General features: G+C 45.3%; 1 protein-coding gene across 4 annotated transcripts in view; it reads left to right on the top strand.

The window, feature by feature from the left end:
• The window catches only part of LOC123362071 (trifunctional purine biosynthetic protein adenosine-3-like), a 50,471-nt gene that overhangs the window by 16,130 nt on the left and 12,550 nt on the right, over positions 1-21,791 (top strand). For 2 of the 4 annotated variants that reach the window (XM_045002358.1, XM_045002359.1), the window contains exons 8-17: positions 2,655-2,742; positions 7,606-7,691; positions 8,563-8,731; positions 11,864-12,095; positions 12,233-12,327; positions 13,256-13,407; positions 15,939-16,137; positions 16,613-16,864; positions 17,223-17,375; positions 21,390-21,593. In XM_045002358.1, coding sequence (XP_044858293.1) covers positions 2,655-2,742; positions 7,606-7,691; positions 8,563-8,731; positions 11,864-12,095; positions 12,233-12,327; positions 13,256-13,407; positions 15,939-16,137; positions 16,613-16,864; positions 17,223-17,375; positions 21,390-21,593 — 1,630 coding nt within the window. Of the gene's footprint in view, positions 1-2,654; positions 2,743-7,605; positions 7,692-8,562; positions 8,732-11,863; positions 12,096-12,232; positions 12,328-13,255; positions 13,408-15,938; positions 16,138-16,612; positions 16,865-17,222; positions 17,376-21,389; positions 21,594-21,791 lie in introns of those variants that run through there. The other 2 variants (XM_045002360.1, XM_045002361.1) reach the window with 2 other exon arrangements.

Here is a 21,791-nt window from a genome sequence, read left to right on the forward strand (position 1 = left end):
CTTTTGGAAGTCCAGGGGCTCTGGGCTGCTGGTCCTGTGCTGCCCAGGGTCCCTAGGGACAGCTCTGTCCACTTTTAGGGATTTTTTTCCCAAGAACCCCCTGTAACATTTTGCGAACCCCCAGGGGTTCATGAACCCCAGTTTGGGAACCACTGGCCTAGTGGATGCAGGGGAAGGAGGGGAAGAAGTAGATGTATATACTGTATCCTAATTTTAGTAAGACTTTTGACATAGTTCCAAGTGACATTCTCATAAACTACTAGGGAAATGTAGGTTAGATGAAATTACTATACAGTGGGTGCACAAGGATTGAAAGACCATACTCAGAGAGTAGTTATCATTGGTTTTCTGTCAGACTTGGGGGACATATCAAGTAGGGTGCTGCGGAGTCTATTCTGGGTCCAGTACTAGGTTTATAAAATTTGTGGATGACCCCAAGCTGGGGTGGGCTTCTGTAAGCATTTTGGAGGCCAGGGTTAGAATTTAAAATGACCTTGACAAACTAGAGAATTGGTCTGAAATCCACAAGGTGAAATTCAGTAAAGACAAGTGCAAAGTGCTACACTTAGGAAGGACAAATCAAATGCATAACTGCAAAATGGGGAATAACTGGCTAGTTAGATGGTAGTACTGAAAAGGATCTGGAGGTTATTGTTGATTCATATTCAATTTGTGATCTATTAATAACATTCTTGGGTGTATTAACAGGAGTGTTGTAGATAAGACAAGGGAGGTAATGGTCCTGCTCTGCTCTGCACTCCTGAGGCCTGCCTGGAGTTCTGTGTACAGTTCTGGGCATAGGCGCCAACAATGCTTAGCATTCACTGGCAGCCAACCTCCCCCCTACTCCTCCCCCGAGCGCCTCTTGCCGCGGGTGGCCCTGACGATCAACTCCTCCCCCTCCCTCCTAGTGCTTCCTGCCTGCCGCGATCAGCTGTTCCATGGTGTGCAGGAGGCACTGGGGGGCGGCAGGAGGAGAAGCGGGGATGGGACATGCTCAGGGGAGGGGGCAGGAAGAGGTCGGGTGGAGGTGGGCTGGGGGTGGTGCCTGGGGTGAAGGGGTGGAGTGGAGGCGGGGCCTGGAGCAGAGGTAGAAACTTGGGGAAAGGGGTGGGGCGGGGGCGGGGCGGGATCTGGGGCTGAGTGGGGGTTGAGCACCCCCGCGGAAAGGAAGAAGCTGGTACTTGTGGTTCTGGGGCTACATTTCAGGAAAGATGTGGACAAATTGGATAGCGTTTAGAGGAGAGCAACAACAATAATAAAAGGTGTACAAAACCTGACCTATATGGAAAGCTTTAAAAAAACTTGGCATACTTAGTCTTGAGAAAAGAAGTCTGAGGGGGGACCTGGTAAGTCTTAAAATATGTTAAGGGCTTTTATAAAGAGGACTGTGATCAGTTGTTTTTCATGTCCACTAAAGGCAGGAGAAGAAGCAATGGGCTTAATCTGTAGCAAAGAAGACTTAAGGTAGAAAGTAGGAAAAACTTTCTTTATAAGGGTAGTTAAGTACTGGAATAGGTTACTGAGGGAGGTTGTGGAATCCCCATCACTGGAGGTTTTTAAGTATAGGTTAGACCAGGGGTTCTCAAACGGTTTTAATGGGGTCGCCAGGGCTGGTTTAGACTTGCTGGGGCCTGGGGCTAAAGCCAAAGTCTGAGCCCCACCACCTTGGACCAAAGCCCAAGCCCTGGGCGGTGGGGCTCAGGTTATAGGCCCCCTGCCAGGGGCTGAAGCCTTTAGGCTTCAGCTTTGCCCCCTCACTGCACCAAGGGTGGTGGGACTCAGGCTTTGGTTTTGCCCCCCCTCCACCTGGGGCAGCGGGGCTTGGGTGGGCTCAGGCTTCAGTTCCCCCTCCTGGGGTCATGTAGGAATTTTTGTTGTCAGAAGGGGGTTGCGGTACAATGAAGTTTGAGAACCCCTGGGTTAGACAAACACCTGTCAGGGATAGTCTAGGTATACTTGAACCCGCCTCAATTCAAAGCGCTGGACTCAATGACTTCTTAAGATCCTGCAGATATAACAGAATATGTTGGGTGAAAATAGGCATATAGCAAGAGAATGTTATGGTTTTCAGGAGAAAAAGACAGCGTTGAAAAGAAATGTCGTGTGATAGATCTTTAACCAGAGAAAGAGCTTTTTAATAAATAACATCTTGGTGCTATCTTAATACATTTTCACTGTAATTTAAATTCAGGCACTTCTTCTGAAAACATGACAACTTAACTGGCACAAAAGAAATGGGTTATGTTCAGTGCTTTTTAAGAGACGAGATGAATTAATTATAAGAGGAAACATACCACAAAAGGCGTACGCCAGGGGTAGGCAACCTATGGCACGGGTGCCAAAGGTGGCACGCGAGCTGATTTTCAGTGGCACTCACACTGCCTGGGTCCTGGCCACCGGTCCGGGAGGCTCTGCATTTTAATTTAATTTTAAATGAAGCTTCTTAAACATTTTAAACCTTATTTACTGTACATACAACAATAGTTTAGTTATATATTATAGACTTATAGAAAGAGACCTTCAAAAAACATTAAAATGTATGACTGGCACGAGAGACCTTAAATTAGAGTGAATAAATGAAGACTCGGCACAGCACTTCTGAAAGGTCGCTGATCCCTGGCTTACGCTCTCAATTTGGAATTGCTCATCAGATTCCTGAAGCTCTTCTAGAGAAAATTAAAGACTCTATCCTGCAACCCGTTGTTGATGGTATGAGACAAGAGGGAACAACATATGTAGGTAAGTGCTCACCTGAAAGGCAGAGTAAGGACATGCCAAGTAATTCTATTGAATAACGTTTGTGTCCCTGCCAGCAGGTATATGGGATCTTGGGGAGCAATTACCACACGGGTGGGGTGCAAAATAAACTTTATTAAGCAAATGCAAAAACAGGGAAAATTCAATAGTGAGGGGTATGGGGTTGTTAAGGTAGACAATTGGGGAGGGATTTCTTTTTGGTGAACAGTAAGGGGGTTTCAATAGTGGGGTACAACACAGTAGGATACAATACAGTGGGTAATCAGTTAACACTGAGGTATAAATGTAACAGGTAGCTAGCGATTTCTATGTAAAAAGGTGTGTCACAGCAGCATATAACCAACTAACAGTTATGGATAAAATGTGTTAAATAACAAACAATTTTAGGTAAAAATGTGTCACAGTGGTGTAAATGTAGAATGTGAGGGGTATCAGAGAGGAAGAAAGTAACCAATGGGGTTTTATGCTAGAGATTTAATTTAGTGAGACAGAACAAACAGGCTGCAAGCTTAAGCAGCAGAGAGAGTGTAACAAGGTAGAAAGACACAGAGAAGCTGGGGGGGGGTGTTTGCAGTGGGAAGACAGACAATTACAATTATACAGAACACAGCAAAATCTTATCTATGAGCTAACTTAACCAAGACTACACAAATTAAAACACAATGCAACAATTCTCTAAGCCTAACTTACAAAGTATAATGCTAAACTTAACTTAATGGGTGCACCTTATGCTAAGGATAGTTCCAGAGGGCTGAGTGGTGTGTGTCCAGGACACAGCTCCAAAGAGGGGGTGGGGGTGACTGCAGCAGTGGATACAGCTGAAAACAGTCCAAGGCAAAGCCCACAGGAGCAGAACTTAGCAGCAGCACAAACTTATTTTCAGTGGCAGAGTGCCACAGGGTTTAAGAGAGAGGTTCTAAAACACAGACCAAGGTTTAGCTTGAGTCTGTGTGCTGGGGAGACAGAGCCAGCAGCCAGGATAGGGGTGGTGGTGGTAAGAGAGGTTTTAGGACACAGACCAAGGTTTAGCTTGAGTCTGTGTGCTGGGGAGACAGAGCCAGCAGCTAAAATAATAAAATAAAAGTATAGAAAGTTTCACAGAGGGATTCTTACCATCCCACAAGGCAGCAGCAGAGGCAGAAGCAGCAAGAACATCAGAAGGCTTGGTACAGTCTTGATAATCAGGAGATCTCTCGGGCAGCAATTCGTTCTTCGGGGGGGGGGTTCAAAAACGGGGGTACGCTCAAAAATAAAACGAGAGCGGAGAAAGGACCCCCAGAACCCCTGGTTGATCAGACCAGGCAGCAATGCAAGAACCTTTCTGAAGTTTGTTCAAAAAATGTCTGTTTTTAAAGGCAAACCCTGGCAGCTTCCCGCCAGTAACTCTGATTGGCTCCCCCTCTTACAGGGAGGAGGGAGGCAGAGAAAAACTGCAGGCAGCCACAGAGGCATGTTTGGACTAGCCCTGAGCCCAGAGGTATGACTCATGCCCAGGATCCTAAAAACACAATAGGTCTTGCAGCTCTGGACAGTGGCCACCCTACACGAAGCCCAGGTTTTAACAAGGTGATAACAGGACTAACCCTTTGAACAGGGCAGTGGTCCCACTTAGCATAAGTGGCCATTCCTTTGAGAATGGCAATGGCTCTGGTTAGACAACTTAAAGGGCCCTCCCTTTGAGAAGGGCAGAGGCCCTGGTAAACAACTTAACAGCCAGGGAGGGGCGGCCACAGGAGGAAAACAAGAACAAAATGGAGTAAGGGGACAGCTATAAGAACAAGATGGAGCTGTAACAGACAGTTTGAACTCCAAATTATCTCCATCAAAAGAATGCACTAGTTTCCCATGCTATTTTAAATCTCCCCAGCATTGTATATATCACTTCCTTTGAGAGAAACACCTTCATTTCTACTCTGGATGAGATTTCAGGAGTTTTATTGTGCTTGCTTTTTTTCTCATAGTTGGAGAAGGGGAGGGACTATGAATTTCTGAGCTATAAAACAGAAATACCAACTGGATTGTGAGGGACTTGTTAGTTGCATTGAACAGTAGGGAAACCTGCATTGATTTGATCAGTCACTTCCTCAAAGGGAGAGAACTGAACTATAGTAGTCAAAAGATATTCAAGTTTTTCTTTTTTTACAAAACTAAATTTCTAGTTGATCCCTGTGTATTATACCAGATGGAGACGGATGATCCTTAACTCTGCATGTTTGTTTTATTAAATTAAGCTCTACAGTAAATAAATTAATTCGAAAAAAAGGATGATGCTATATGAAAGCACTGTCAGCCATCTCTTCATGCCAGTGGGTGCACTAGCCATCAAAAGCATCAGGATCATGTATGTAGGAAAGTGGAGCCCAATCCTGCAAAGCGCTAAGTGTCTCTTAGGGTATAGCTACACTTGCGAGTTGCAGCGCTGGTGGAGGCTTTCCAGCGCTGCAATTAGTAAGTGTCCACACCTGCAGGGCACATCCAGCGCTGCAACTCCCTGGCTGCAGCGCTGGCCGTACACCTGGCTCAGCATGGGGAATAAAGATTGCAGCACTGGTGCTGCAGTGCTGGTCATCAAGTGTGGCCACACACCAGCGCTGTTATTGGCCTCCAGGGTATTAGCAGATATCCCAGAATGCTTTTATAAATTACTGTCTTTGTTTTGTTATGCAGCCTCTCTTTGTTTTGTTGTGAACTCGGAGCTCCGTTGATCCCGGAGCTGCTTATCTACAAACACAGCTCCTGTTTGCTGTGATCAATGGCTGTGAACAATCAAATAAGATAATGAGGCAGGCAGGGAGTGAGTGTTTGCTTGACAGAAACGAGGCAGAGGGGAGAGAGGGAGTCCGTTGGCTCCAGGCTGTTTGCAGTTAAGAGTTAAGGGTAAGGGATCGGGAACATGTTCTGATTTTTCAAGGCAGGAAGGTAACACACAGTGTTGGCTCCAAAAATCCCCTCTCTCTCTCTCGCCCGCTCCCTGTCACACTACGCCCCACCCCACCCCCCTTCTTTTGAAAAGCACGTTGCTGCCTCTTGAATGCTGGGATAGCTGCCCATAATGCATCACTCCCAACAGCGCTGCAAATGCTGCAAATGTGGCCACACACCAGCGCTGGTAGCTGTGAGTGTGGCCACACACCAGCGCTAGCCCTGCACAGCTGGACGACCAGCGCTGCAACTACCAGCGCTGCAGATTTGTAAGTGTAGCCATACCCTTATTTACTAAATCAATAGGTGGTGAAAATGCTCAGTACCATGTTGGAGGCACTTGCAGGGTTGACTCTTTCATCCATATCATTCTCTAAGGCTTTGGCTACAGTGTAGTCAAAGCGCCAGCGCTGGGAGAGAGCGCTGTCCGTACTCCACCTCCCTGTGGGGAATAACATACAGCGCTGGGAGCCGCGCTCCCAGCGCTGGGGCTTTGACCACACTGGCGCTTTGCAGCGCCGCAATTTGCAGCGCTGGAGAGGGTGTGTTTTCACACCCTGCTGCAGCGCTGCAAATTTGCAAGTGTAGCCAAGGCCTAATCTGTACTCAGGAACCTAGCAATGAAGGATTCATTTCAGATCACTATATGTTTGTATGTATTGTTGCAGATTTTACTGATAATGATTTTAGTTACTGTTTTGGTTAAATAATTTTAGATTTTGTTTGTTAATGAAAATTCTTGGCAGTGGATTTTTGGTTGGGACTTTTGTCTTGTAATACTGAATAAAAAAATACAGAAACTACTATGCATTGCAATGTGCCATGGAGACTTCACTTAACTATGCAAAGGCTTGGAAAGATTAGATTTTTATCAGTAAATGATGGTAAACATCAGTGTTGCTGTACACACAAACTGATGAGAAAATATTTTCATAGGGTATAATTGAAATTTACATATAGGCAAAGTAAGTAAAATGCTGCTTGAGAACCCATTAGAGTTTGATTTAAGGACATTCACTTTGTATATATTGGCGTGAGGTTGACAACTTGTATTTTAACAGTTATAAAGCTTTAACTTTTTGAATCTCAGCATCTTCTGTCATTAAATAATTGTCTGATCCCACCCATAATTTCTCACAACATTGAAAATGCAAATAGATTCAAGTTTATTTTTAAGGTTTTTTACCTTCTTTGTTGAAATTATAAAAAATAAAATTGAATTCTGCTGAGCCTGGCTATACAATGCAACATAAATAAACAGAAGTCTCCCCTGTACAGGACGCAGGGCCAGCTCCAGTTTTTTTGCCACTCCAAGCGGCGAAGGGGAAAAAAAAAAAAAAGATAAAGCCGTGTTCGGCGGCACTTTGGCGGCATCTCTACCACGCCGCTTCATTCTTCGGCGGCAATTCGGCGGCCGGTCCTTCCCTCCGAGATGAACCAAGGGACTTGCCGCCGAAGACCTGGACGTGCCGCCCCTTTCCATTGGCTGCCCCAAGCACCTGCTTCCTGCGCTGGTGCCTGGAGCTGGCCCTGACAGGAGGTATTCTTTGGGAGCTATTTGTGCATTTTTCAAGGCCCCTTTATACCTTCAGAGTGTCTGCAATTAATGAGCTTTGTCAGAGGGCAGAATCTTCCCCTGTGTGTTTAGACTCTAGAGACACTCAAATGTTTCTGAACCAGCTCTGTCCTTCTCTAGTATCTTCAGTAATCTATGACAGAATATATTTGTTATGGCACTGCTATGCAGTTTACTGGATTTTTATGGGATTTTAAAAGGATTGCATTGAATACAAACACTTTGCAGAACCCAGGTGCAGATAAACTTAGGTAAACTGTAGGGTATCGCACATTTCAGTTTACTGCTTTTAAAGAAAGTGAACAAACTGTTTTGAACTAGCTTGTATAGTTCTGCTTTCTGTTCAGGTGTGCTGCAAACAGGATTAATGCGTACTAAAGATGACGTGAAAATTATAAACTTTAACTGCCACTTTGGTGACCCACAGTGCCAGGTGAGTGAGAGATGTTGGAAACCTAAATATGCTCCATGTTCCATACCAGAATCTAATGACTTGCTACTAATATAATCTACATAATTTAACAGGATATATATATCTACCACAAATATGGAAATCTACCAAAATTCAACTTAGAGAATGTAGCAGTAACTATTAGAAATTTGCTTGTTAGCATTTATTTTCTGTGAAATGTTCATTGACTTAGTTTGCGATTTGAAGTTATTGCTCAAATTCTGGTTTTCTGAGTAGTAAAGGAGCCCAGACAAATTTGTGCTAAGTAGTATCATACTTGGTCTCTACAGATGATGGTTGCTTTCTGCCTGTTGCTAATAATGATGGATGAAATTTTCTTAGTGATAGTAAATTTGCCAAAAATGTGTGTTTGGTATACTGAAACTATCGGAATTCATGTTGAATTCAGTGAATAGTTTCAGCTGAAAAAACCCTGAAAATAAAATTCTTGGAAATGTCAGAATGGTTCGTTTAGAAAATGTCAAAATGAGCTGTTTAGACAATGTAGTTTTGAAACAAATGTCAAAACAAAATGTTTTGATACAGTTTTTTTTTTTTTTTTAAACTAGCCAATTTTTTTGTTTGTTTTCAGACTTTTTTTGTCCAGCCACCAAACAGAAAAATTATTTGCTCAGCTCTAGTGTCTGGGAATAATTGCTGCAAATTAATGTTCACTGATTTTTTTTCCAAATCTGCAAATGTAGCAAAATATTTCCTGTTCTCCAACACATTTTTTGCTCACTAAGGTGGGCTTCATGTGAGTTTTAATTTTGGAAGAAAAGCTTAATAAGTCTTTGACATTTCAACAGTTAACAAAAACCATTTAACTAAATTGTTTAGCAAACTTTTGCAGGTAATTCTTCCACTGCTTAAAAATGACTTTTATGAAGTGATTCAAGCAACAATTGATGGCAAACTCTGCAGCTGCATGCCAGCTTGGTCAGAAAACCGTACTGCTGTGTCTGTGGTTATGGCAAGTGAAGGGTACCCAGGAGAATATGTCAAAGGCATGGAGATAACAGGTAACTTTTTTTTTTAATTATTCCAGACCAGGACTACTGCAAGGGGCCCAGTGAGTTTGATTTAGCAGAGAGCCATATTGTTACTGGTCCTGAGGAGGTGCATGGAGGAAAGGAACCTTCCTTCATCACTCCTTGCCCCCATGCATGGGGGACAGTCATCGTCAAGGAAATGTAGGTTTACACCCCTGTCCAAAGTACCACAGGGGCTAGAAGTTTCAAACAGCACTCTCTAAGGACCAGACTGTGGCTTGGAGTTGGGATGAGAAGAGGGCTCTAGTGCAGTGGTTTTCAAACTGGGTCGCGACTCAGTACTGGGTCACAGAATGTAAGGCACTGGGTCGTGGTGGCTCTGGTCAGCACCGCCAACCGACCAGGCCATTAAAAGTCTTGTTGGCAGTGCTGCCTGGCTAAGGCAGGCTAGTCCCTACCTGTTCTGACACCGTGCTGTGCTCCGGAAGCAGCCAGCAGCAGGTCCGGCTCCTAGGTGCGGGGGCCATGGGGCGCCGCGCTTTGCACCTGCCCCAAGCACTGGCTCTGCACTCCCATTGGCCAGTTCCCAGCCAATGGGAGCTGAGGGGGATGGTGCCTGTGGGCAAGAGCCGCATGGAGCCGCTTGTGCACCTCCGCCTAGGAGCTGAACTTGTTGCTGGCTGCTTCTGCAGCGCAGCATGGTCTGCGGTGCCCGAACAGGCGGGAAGCCTGCCTCTGCACCCTGGCTGCACCACTGACCGGGAGCCACTGGAGGTAAGCCCGCACCCCAACCCTATCCCCCAATTTCCTGCCCAAGCCCTGAGCCCCCCTCAAACCCAGAACCCCTTCCTGTACCCCAAGCCCCTCAGCCCCAGCCCCAGGCCAGAGTCTGCATCCTAGCCCAGAGTCCTGACCCCCTCCCACACCCCAATTCCCTGCACCAGCCCTGAGCCACCCCCAAACCCGGAGCCCCCTCCTGCACCCCAAGCCCCTCATCCCCAGCTCCGTTGGGTCACGGGCATCAACAATTTTCTTCAACTGGGTCGCCAGAAAAAAAGTTTGAAAACCACTGCTCTAGAGTGTTAGGAATTCCTGGTGGAATTCTGGCTGACCCATTCAGAATTCCTCCAGAGACTTTGTGGGGAGCACAAACTGGAGTGTCACCTTTTCACGTGTGCTCTTGTACTAGCTGAGCTTTGCTGGCTTGTAGGTACGGTGAGCCAGTTGTCTCAGCCGGACAACGCCATGCTAAAATTGGAACACCACCAGCTTGGCCTGTGTAATACTGAAAATTATTAACCTTTTTAACAGGAACAGAGTGCACTTCCTCTACACCTGTGGTTCTCAACCAGGGTTACATGAACCCCTGGGGGTACTCAGCGGTCTTCCAGGGGGTACATCAACTTATCTAGATATTTGCCTAGTTTTACAACAGGCTACATAGAAAGCTCTAGCAAAGTCAGTACAAACTAAAATTTCATACGGACAATGACTTGTTTATACTGCTCTGTTGTACGATACACTGAAATGTAAGTACAATATGTATATTCCAATTGATGTATTTTATAATTATATGGTAAAAATGAGAAAGTAAGCAATTTTTCAGTAACAATGGGCTGTGACACTTTTGTATTTTTGTCTGATTTTTGTAAGCAAGTAGTTTTTAAGTGAGGTGAAACTTGGGGGTACGCAAGACAAATCAGACTCTTGAAAGGGGTACAGTAGTCTGGAAAGGTTGAGAGCCACTTCCCTACACCAGATCTGGTTTGCAAGTCCTTCCTTTGCACCAGCTAGCAAGCCTGAGCAGTGCAGAGAGGAGTTCATGTTACAAAGCTCTCACTGCACCATGTGTTCCTGGAGAAATTGTGTCTGAGTCAGAGAATGCTGCTGTTGCATTCCCCCTCCTCATCCTTTTCCCGTGCAACCAGTGTCTTTATTTTGCTTATCCCTGTGGTGCTCTGGAGAAGTGTATATTTCAGTTATAGGAACCCTAAATCTACACATGAGTAATGACAAAAAACTATAAACGCAAAGAAATCCCTGGTTAAGTTTGACGCTTTATTCGTAATCCATTGCTTAGTGTATATACATGTAACCCCCTGCAACACCTAGACTCTTCAGGACAGAAGGAAATGAGAATCTTTGCATATCACAACTAGAATGTGATTGCCCTGTGTGTTTTTCTGTTGCTTACACTGTATGTAGAATGTGAAAAGCATATGCCAGAATAAAATGTTATCTCTTAAAACCTTAGGCACAAGGGCTAATTTGAAATCAGAGTCATGAAGCACAGCCAACTGTACTTCAGCTCTGACCTTCAGTGCAGTGCAGCCTGCATAGCAATGTGACACATTATAATTGCAGCAAGTGGAAAGGGTTTCTTTTGCTGGTAAAAACAGTTCCTACCCTATTGTGAGATTGGGAGTTGCTATGCTGGATTTTTCTGCCTAATGATGACAGCAGCAAATTTCTCCCTCAAAAAATAACCTCAACAGTAAAACCCTCAAAATCCTCTTCTCCTGCCCCAGAAAAACCCTTTATTTTCCTAGTATGTATTGAAAGAACTTAAGGTTTTTAACTTGCTTAAACAATGACTAGGGGTGAGGAGACCACCATCTACAACTATTTGAAGAGTGCAGATTCTATGGAAGGCGAGGAATGGTTCAGGGTGCTCTAAGCAGTATAATTTGATATAATAGGATGAAAATTAAAATACAGGATGAATATCAAGAAAATATTCCAAACAGAGAGTTCTTCTGGGGTGCGGACTAGTATCTCAAGGGAAGCCTTGTCTCGAGTCATTTAACATTAGACTGGACAAGTTCTTCAAAAACATGGTGTTGAAAACATCTTGCCATGGCAGGTGGGTGAGTTTTAGACGTCCTAATGCATCTCTCCTATTCTATGAACCGCTGCTCTTGAGGGCAGACTCAGCAGGAAGGTTTAGGGTGGAATGGGCATGTGAGGTGAGCTACTCTCTCACCCTGGAAGTGATCCTTTCAGGGTACACACATCGGTGAGGAAGTCTAAGGAAGCGTGTATGGCCACCGCCTGTGCAGTATTTGTGCTATGAGGCAAAAAAGAACTTCAGCCGCCAGCACTGTCACCAGCATTATATTTTATTTAAAATAATGAGATCTAATTTTGCTTTTATTTTTGTAGGACTTCTACAAGCGCGAGAGCTAGGGGTGAAGGTGTTCCATGCAGGCACAACCATGCAGGATGATAAAGTGGTGACTGACGGTGGCAGAGTCCTTACAGTCACGGCTATCAAGGAGGATCTGATGTCAGCACTGGAAGAAGCCAACAAAGGAGTAGAAGCCATACGGTTCCAGGGTGCCATTTACAGAAAGGACATTGGTTATCAGGCTATAGCTTTTCTGCAGCAGTCTGTGTATGTAAGCAAGGGCACTAGCAGAAATAGATGCTTGCCTAGCCCACAGCCATTCATATTGTTCTGATTCTGTGATGAGCAACAGTGATGCAGAAAATGTCACTATAACCACAAATGTGCCCCCTTTTCCCTTTCAGAGGCCTGATAAATGGTGACGTAAGTGTAGATGCTATAACCAGCAGTGCTTTGATTAATCAATCTGAACCACCAACTGCAACTGGTAGTAGATCAGGTAAGGTTAGAACAGTTCTGCAAACTTCCACTATTTTGAATGAAACCTGAATTCCTCCTAAGAAATGAGCAGACTGACCTTTCCACTCAGGTGAAATGCCTGGCATTGATATCACTAATGAGGCGATAGCACTTGCACATGATTGAACCAGGGCTTAAATCATCTTTACCAACAAGAATTCTCATTTTCTTCTGTCTCTTTCTTGTTTAAACCATCCACTTAAGTTAAACAAGGGGAATGGCATTCTCTTTGTTACATCCGCGGCTTGACCTTGACACACTAGACAAGGGGAACTTGTGGAAAGAGAGGTTGCTGTGAAGTGAATTGTTGGATCATCAATTTTTTAAGATAGTATGTAAGCCAATAAAGTTTGGGAACCACTGTACTAGATTACTGTAGTATAACAAACCTTGCCACTAGCTTTTTAGTAGAATATTATGTCAGTGTCCACTGAAGTAATGCTGTATTACCACTGGTCAACTGTTACAGTACTTCTTGTACCAGCTTCATATATTTTTTTTAGCAGAGTATGATATGCATACAGGTATCTGTGATCTTGCTAATGAACACTGAATTTTGAAGTCTGCTGTTCACACTGTACCTTTTGTTAGTAACAGTCATGTGGTTGGAGGAATGCTTTCTGTTACATAATTAGTTTTTAAAGTGGACTAAGAAAGATTATCAGCTAACAAGGGATCAGCTGGTAAATACTGGTCACCAGTGATTTTTGCTGTAGATACACTATAATTTACAAAATACTAGGCCGTAAAAATTAGTTATAACAACATGAAATATGTGATTTCAGGATCTGTACTTCATATGATTGTACATGTTTCTAGTTTAGTTGATGGGACCAGTAATAAGTTGTCCAAGCTGTAATGATTTTCACTAGTAATGCTTGTTGTTCTTGTTGTTTTTTTTTCCTTAGAGTTACCTAAAAGTTGTCCTGGGCATTTTTTGTACTTGGCAGGCAGCCATGCAGAGCTGGGAGGCTCTGCTGATCTCTTTGACTTGAAAGCATCTGGTTATGATGATCCTATCTTGGTATCTCGAACTAAAGGCATTGGAACTAAACTGCAGGTAACTGCTGGCCTGCCCATACCAGAGCTTATGTTGTTTGCTGAGAATTTTAAAAATAGTACAATGTATTGTACAGCATACAACTCTCAGCATTGTAAAGACATTGGAGGTCTGTCTACGCTGGAATAAAAGACCCGCAGCTCACCTGGGTCAGCTGATCTGGGCTCAGGCTGCAGGGCTAAAAATAGCTGCGTAGATGTTTGGGCTCAGGCTGTAGCCCGGGCTCTGGGACCCTCCCCTCTTGCTGTGTCTAAGCGCTTTGGCTCCAGCCTAAGCCCAAATGTCTACAGAGCAAATTTACAGCCCCACAACCCGAGCCCTGTGAGCCCAAGTCAGCAGACCCGGGCCAGGTCTGGGTGTTTAATTGCTGTGTAGACGTACCCTACAGGTCCACACTAGTCAAATGATATGAGATGCTGCTATCACACACTCATAACAAATATCCTACACCCACCACCACCTGTTTCCCTACAGCCTCACCACCACAAGTGTGTTGCACGTCCTAGATTAAGCTAATTGAGACTTGCGTGTATGTGCATGTATGTATTTGGGAGTAAATGAAGGTTCTAGAACAGCCATGATGATTTTTTGGTTCTTGAATGTTTCCTACTTCAAAAAATCTCACTGGGGAAACTTAGTACCACTCTTTCCTCGCAACAAATCAGCAGAGGACTGTCCCAACTCTGCCTTACATTCCCTCACTCCTGAGACTCTTCCTTGGCTGACAAGAGAGTGTTAATAATGCCCATCAATGCTGTTTGCTAGCTGAACCAGAGGGATTGTTACAGTGCAACAAAAGATGCTGAATAACTTCATAGTGCTCCCAGTCCCCACTGGTCTGGGGTGAAAGAGTCCTGGCTTTGCAAATCAAACCCAGATTTTGCATGTGAGCCTGATCCAGCACCCTTTGAAGCCAATGGGAGTCTTTACGTATGTTTTCCGCTCAATCTTTCTGTACTGAATTCTTTTGTACCGGTGTAGGTACGCAAGTGCAACTCCCCACTGTAGACAGGGCCTAACATTCAGTCCTACACAGAATTTTTTTCTGCTAGTTTCATCCTGTGTAGCTATCAGTTACCAGGATAAGTTGCACTGATGCAAGCCCTGATTTGCATGAGTGCACTGTGTCTGCATTAGCAGTTGGCACCAGTGTTAACTGCATTACCAGAGCTTCACCAATGTAACCAACCCATTTGTAGTTACACTGGCATAAATTTCCCTACTTTGGAGAAACCCTCAGTGACAGTGGTTATGGGAAGCAGAGATGAATGGATGCAAGCAATATGGTAATCTTAAAAAAGCATTTAAAAGTCTTTCTTGGGAAAACAAGACTTCATTGTATGTGTTGATAAATTGTATAATCAATTGCTTGACTATGCTTTGGTTCATTATTTTGTTATGAAATATACTCAAGGCCAAATAACCAATGTCAGTCAGGTTTATTAATATGGTACAAGAAAAAGGTTCTATGTGATACCAGTTTCTAAAGAGCAGTCCCATGCAGATATGTTATATTCACCTTATGAAGAAAGCGTGCTCCCCAAGTTACACGCTTCAGCTGGTATTATTTATGTGGTTTTGCAAGTTTTTCATTTCTTTACACATCACTAAAATCCAACTGTTTGCTCCAGTTCCCTAACTTGTTGTCCTGTTCCTTCCTTATTGTCATTTTGGATATTAGCATTCCAAGTATTGTACTAAGGCATAGGAAACTTGTCAAAATCAAGATACATACATTCATTCTGAATGCTTACTTCAGTAAATGCAAGGTGTTATGGGATACTTAGCATTAGTGACCAGGATTATGGGAGAGGCCAGTTTGGGCTATATCGCTGTTGCAATATTTGTGCTAAATGTTATTGGTGTTTAATGCATACTAATATACATATGTTGCAGGAAATACATATTATTAACATGATGTGTTTATATCTAGCCAGCATATATTAGTCAACAGTGTGACTTTTAAGATTCCATTCAAGGCCCTGCATTCCAGTGGAACAGATCCAAGTTGTTGTCAATCACAATGAGATGGGGCTTCTTTATCAAAGAGGGTCAGTGAAATATCACTGGAAGGAGGAAGTCTCATCCCCTTTACACCTAATAAAGCAGAAGAAAGCTATTTAATGATGCTCTTCAAGTTTTGCTATGGTGTTAAATGAAGACAATGGACTAAGTAATACAGAACGCAAAACCATGTTTGATGGATTAATTTTATACAGATATTGATAAGCACATACTGTAGTTATCACGAAAAAAGTGATGGCTGCCCCATCACTTTAGGACAATCTAATATTAGACTGGACACAGCATTTAAAAAAATTATACTGAAGGGACAAATTCTGCACAGGCAGAGAGCCATGAGGTGAACTAGATGATCTGACAGGACTTTCCCGTTTCTGATGTCTATAGTGGACAGCGCAGGCGATAAGAAGATTGTCCACTTTTCTTTCCTATGAAATGGCAACCATGTCAGAGCTGCTGTTTGCTTCCTATCACAGCTATAAATTGGTTCTCTGACTCTCTTGTTGCAGGTTGCACAGATGTGTAAGAAACATGACACCATTGGCCAGGACTTGGTTGCCATGTGTGTCAATGACATCCTGGCTCAGGGAGCAGAGCCCCTCTTCTTCCTCGACTATTTTGCCTGTGGGAAACTTGACTCTGAAGTGGCTCAGGCAGTCAGAGCGGGCATAACTGAAGCTTGTACAAAGGCAGGATGCGCTCTCTTGGGTACGAGCACTCGCTTCCTGTACGGGATTTGGAGGTTCCGATATAAAATTATTACTGCCATTAGTACGCAGACACTGAGCCTGATTCTCCTCTCTCGCTTACTCTGGTGTAAATGGGAGCTGAATTTGAGGCGCTGGATTCTTAGTGTACTAAAAAAATGTCCATTTCCTCTCCAAATAGAAATATGAATAAATAGAACTTCCCCTCCCCAACCCAAGAGGCACCATTTTGATTTTTTCCCAGAAATCAGTGCTCAGGTAATACTTTTCCCCTTCCCACTGTTAATTTTTGTAACTCTGAGCTTAACTAGCTTTTCGGTGGTCCCTTGAAATAAGAAACGTGCAGTTTAAGCCGTGCCTGTCTTTCTAGCAACACTGAATACGTCCCCAATTTGAAAACTGTCATTGATTCCACATTAGAAATGAAATGCGGATGTGTTTACAGTTAGTGCTGCCTTCTTTCTCCCTTCCCCTAGGAAGAGATACTGCTGAAATGCCAGGCATGTATTCGCCTGGAGAGTACAACCTTGCTGGCTTTGCAGTTGGGGCAGTGGAACGAGGCCAAATGTTCCTGCAGCCGGAGAGAGTTGCTGAGGGGGATGTCGTCATTGGACTAGCTTCTTCTGGGATTCACAGCCATGGCTTTAACCTTGTAAGGAAGATTCTCTTAATGTCTTCCCTACACTACTCGTCTCCAGTACCTGGTGGACGTGGCGACCAGCCATTAGGTATAATAATATCTGCTTTTTAAAGGTGAACCTTCCTGGAAGTGAATCCAGTTCAGTTATTTTCTTAAATAGACACTGGCAGGCTTTTTAGACCACAAGATTGAATTTCCTAGTTATGGTTGCCACCAGCCCAGTTTTAGGCCCATGGTCCAGTTCCTTGGTTTCTGAGATCTTTCATCCATTTCCCCACAGTGTGGCAACACTGCTTGCAGTCTTCCCACACTACTCTTGATAGGTTCTGTGTCCCAGAGATAGCAAGAGGAATGCTGATAAAAGCATCATTTCTTGTATTGCCTGATAAAAGTGCTTCTGCACTGATTTTCATCTCTAATGATTTTGTAAACTTTTATGATCACAGGAGAACTATTGCTAACTCCAACCAAAATCTACAGCAAGGCTCTCTTGCCTGTCCTTCGTTCAGGGCATGTGAAGGCCTTTGCCCCTATCACTGGCGGGGGGTTACTGGAAAGCATTCCCAGAATCCTATCTGAAGCATTTAGTGTAATTTTGGGTAAGTTGAAAAGAACCTTTTCTGTTATCGGTAAATGACATCTAATATAGACCTGATTTTTTTTTAAGCCTGGTCTTTAGGAGATTTAGGGTATGTGTATATTCCACAAGGGTCGTAGTGGGGAAATCCCAATAGTGAATCTTAGAGCCTGAGGCTACGGTGCTAAAATTAGCAGTGTAGACATTCCTACTTGGGCTGGAGCCTAGGCTCTGAGACCTGTCCCCCATGCTGGGTATAGGAGCCCAGACTCCCGCCCAAGCAGGAACATCTACAGTGTTATTTTTAGTGCTGTAGTGGTGAGCTTGAGTCTGTAGACCTGGGCTCTAAGACTTGCTGCGGCTGTTCTTTTGCAATGTAGACATACCATTAGAAGTGAAGTACCTGATTTATAGGTACTTGGACCTCTGAGTGGCTTAATGGGTACAAAAAGCAGGGCCGCGGTCTATAAACGTCTTGCTTAAAATGTTTGTGTTTATAGTTTTAATAAGTTTCAGCAAAATGTGTAGCTGCTAAGGAGCATCTGTTTCTAGGGGGAGACTAAGAATTCATGAAGATAGCTTCTGCTTCTCAGACTGCGTACTCAGATTGAACGTTAAAAGCTTGGTAAGGGAGTGAAATGCTACACTTTGGGCTACAATCTATATATAGCTTATACAGTGTTATGGAAAGGCAGTAGCTTCTCCACAGATAAGGACGCATCTCGGTTTCCATTACAAGTCTGATCTTGGCCACCAGACAAAAGTCCACAGAACTGAACATCAGACATAAAATTAGCTCATAATGTCTGTAGCTGAGATAAAACTTCTCTCAGATTTTAAGTAACTTGGACAAAGCGTCTATAAATTACAAGATATTAAAAACATAGGTGTTCAGCAGAGTCCACAAAGTCTTCTAACATTCTCTGTCCTTCAGTAGAATGAAGATAGAAAGGAAAGAAATGAAAACTGAGTTTACTGTTTTCATTTAGTTGTGCCCAGGATCTAAGATTAGATGATAAAATTCTAATTTTGAAAGTTATTAGAAATGTATATGGTTATGTCAGAATGGCATGTTGGCTCTGTCAGCTTAAAATAGGCCACCAACTGACTACGAGAGACAAACTCATTAAAAAAGAAAAGTCTCTAGTTCTCTTCCTGTGGAGATACATTTGCAAGGGAGGCTGGTCAATAGAGAAATGTTCTAGCAAAGCTGGAGCTAATTAGACAAGTTTGTAAATTAAGACACTAAAAAACGGTATTCGTCATAGTTAGAATATTTTATCTAAAACATTTTTGCCAGATCTCAGCTTGAGAGTGGATAGTAGGAGATAATGAAAATTAGGACTGTTGGGTTTCTCTCTGTTTTCAATATGGTTCACAGGACCAAGCTTTTGAACTTTACAGTCAAGTTTTAAAGGTTAGTAAGTGTTCAAATAGGAACATGAGAGGGGCACAGCAGGCTATGACAACCATTACAGTGCTCCTGATGAGCCTTGGGAAAATCAATAGGATGCTGATGAACTTTACAAAGTATGCTGACGGCTGGCTCAGCGGCAGTGCACCAATTCACCCTTCAGTGCACACAGTTACCCATCATAAAGTGTATGGCAGTGTTTCCCAATGGTGGGTCCTGATAGAAGGTTTAGATGAGTCGTGAGGCCCTAGGTAAATATACACTTATTCCAGCTTCATGTAGAGGGGAGACCTCGGGGGGCTGGAAAATGGCCCTGCCCCACACTCTCACTGCAGCAGTGGCACCTGTCCTGCAGGGCTGGGCCCAGCTCCCCACCCCAAGCATTGAGACCTGGCATGGGGTCACAGCACCACTCAGGTTTGGCCTGGCTGTCTCTCCCCAGTAGGGTGACCAGACAGCAAGTGTGAAAAATCAGGACAGGGAGTAGGGGGTAATAGGAGCCTATATAAGAAAAAGACCCAAAAATCTGGACTGTCCCTATAAAACTGGGACATCTGGTCACCCTACTCCCCAAGCCTGAGTGATGCTACATCCCTCCCCGGCCTAGCCCTGTGAGACAGGAGGCACCGTGTCAGTGTGGGTTGGGCTCGGCCTCTAGCCCCCCTTTTCCTACCCCGTGTCCACACGGGCCAGTATTAGGGTTGGGGTCCAGCAGTGCCAGGTTTACAATGGCGCCAGTGGCTCCATGGAGCCGATCCCATGCTCAGAAGGGGCCCCAGTCTGCTCCGCTTGCACTGCGCCCCGAGACCCAGTCAGCCTGCTGGCTCCCCACCACCCACCACTTGCTCCTCAGGCCGAGGACGCTTCTCCACCCCCTGACCCCACCCACCTGCTCCTCTCTGCCCCCTGGCCAGACCGCAGTGCACCTCTGGCTCTGGGCAGTCTCTGCTTCCCACCACCTGTGCGGCCCCACCTGTCTCCCCGGAGCTGAGCTGCCTGGGACTGGTGCAGAAGCCTGGCCAGTCTCAGCCAGGTGTGTGCGGGGTGACAATATGGGGGGAGCTTGCCTGGGCCCTTCAGGCAAGTAGGTCCTGAGGGAGCCCGGGCGGAGCCGGCCCTGGCCTGGCTGATCGCACCACTCCTGAGGGGCCAGAGTGATTCCCGGCCCTGGGACCAGTTCTGGCTGCGCTGCTGGCTCAGCCCGGCAGACACAGTCACCTCCCAGCAGTGCTGGTGAGTGCGGCCGGGAGGGGGGGGTGGGAAGTGGGTCTCTGGGGAGTGCTGGGCTGTGAGGTGGCAGAGAAGAGCTGTGTGTGTTGGGGCACTAGGGAATGGAGGTTCCATAGGGGGTGCTGGGCAGGGCTGTCCTTAGGCATATGCAGCTGCATAGGGCACCCAAAAATTTGGGGCACCACTGGGACAGCAGGTAAGAGCAGGTTGGCTCCCACACACCCAGCACGTGCAGCAGTCTCCTTAGGCAGGGGCCATATTCACAGAGCCAAATGCAGCTGCGCATTCTGCGTGAGGGAGAGGGTTCGGGGGTCTCTGCGGGGAACTGTGACTCTCTGCCGCTGTGAGGTGGGCCGGGCAGCTCAGTATCCTTTGGTGCTCGTCCCTCCCCTCTGGGCTGCGAGCCCAGGCTGCCACAGCATCTGCTGCATACAAAGCTCAGTGTGTGTCAGAATTTGGGGGGGGAGGGTGTCTTCTGGGGGTCTGCGGGCAGGGGTGATGGCGGCTGTGCCCCAAGTTGGGCATAGGGGCACCAGTTTAATAATACTGTGTAGGGCCCCATAAATCCTAAGAATGGCTGGGGTGGTGAGGCTGTGGGCAGGGGGGCGCTGGGCAAGGGTGGTGTTGTGCAGGGTGCTGTGCATTTGCGGGGAGGTGCTGGGCATAGCAGGTCCAGGAGACTCTAGCCATAGGGAATTGGCGGGGGAGGGTGTTCCGGTGTTGGGTGGGGGGGCTGTGTGGCACAGCATGGGCCTGCCCCCGAGGGAAAGGGGCATGCTGGCAGCACAGGGTCAGGCGGGCCACTGTGTGTCTGGCAACTGCCGGTTTGTAAATAGTGCCGGCCATGCCATGCCATGCCCCATTGCCTCTGGCTTGCCCCTCGCTCTGGGGACTGACGTCCCCTGCCATGCTCCATTGCCTCCAGGGGGGCCCACAAATATGTTTGGTGCCAGGCCCACAAAAGGTTAATCCGGCCCTGTTGGAAGGTGCATAAATGTAATGGTGTGTCACAAAGAGAAAAAAGTGCAGTGGTGGTTTGCTTATTAAAAATTTGGGAACCACTGGTCAGTAGCAAATTCCCCTGCTCTCTGAATCAGTCACTTTGAGCCATCTGCACAGCACAAGGAAACCCCTGCACTTTCCACGGTGGGTGTAAATGGCCTGGGGCTTGAGGTTTCTGACTGATCTGGGACAAATGTCACTTTGCTCTATCATGGTTCATCTACAGCAGTATGTTTTCAATAGGCTGTTCAATAGTTCCCATAAGTTTTAATGTGAGTTGCACAGGAAGTTAGCTGCCCAATGCTTTTAAAATGTAGAGGATATTATCGATTATACAACGGTTTATATCCAATCCTTTTGCTGATCTATAAACATTCCAACCATTTTCAGATGCTTATAGTTGGCAGATACCTGAAATCTTCTCCTGGCTCCAAACAGAGGGAAACCTCTCAGAAGAGGAGATGGCCCGAACGTTTAATTGCGGGATCGGTGCTGTCTTGATGGCAGACAAGGAGCTGGCTCAGCAAGTTCTGAAGGATGTACAGAGGCATGAGGAAGCCTGGCTGATTGGAAATATAGTCCCAAGCCACACAGGTTACTGGGCCTCTTAACTTGAAATAAGAAAAATGGAATTCCATTCATTAGGGCCTGATCCATCGTCCACTGAAGTAATGAAAAGCCATTCATTGATTTAAATGGGGTTTGGACCAGGCCCTTAGAGATGCCCTATTTAGGCTGTAAAGTAGATCATTAAGGGTCTATTTCTTGGTGGTTCTGAGCACTTATTAGGAG

This window comes from Mauremys mutica, chromosome 1, assembly GCF_020497125.1.
Source record: "Mauremys mutica isolate MM-2020 ecotype Southern chromosome 1, ASM2049712v1, whole genome shotgun sequence".
In the NCBI taxonomy this organism is placed as follows: Eukaryota; Metazoa; Chordata; order Testudines; family Geoemydidae; genus Mauremys; species Mauremys mutica.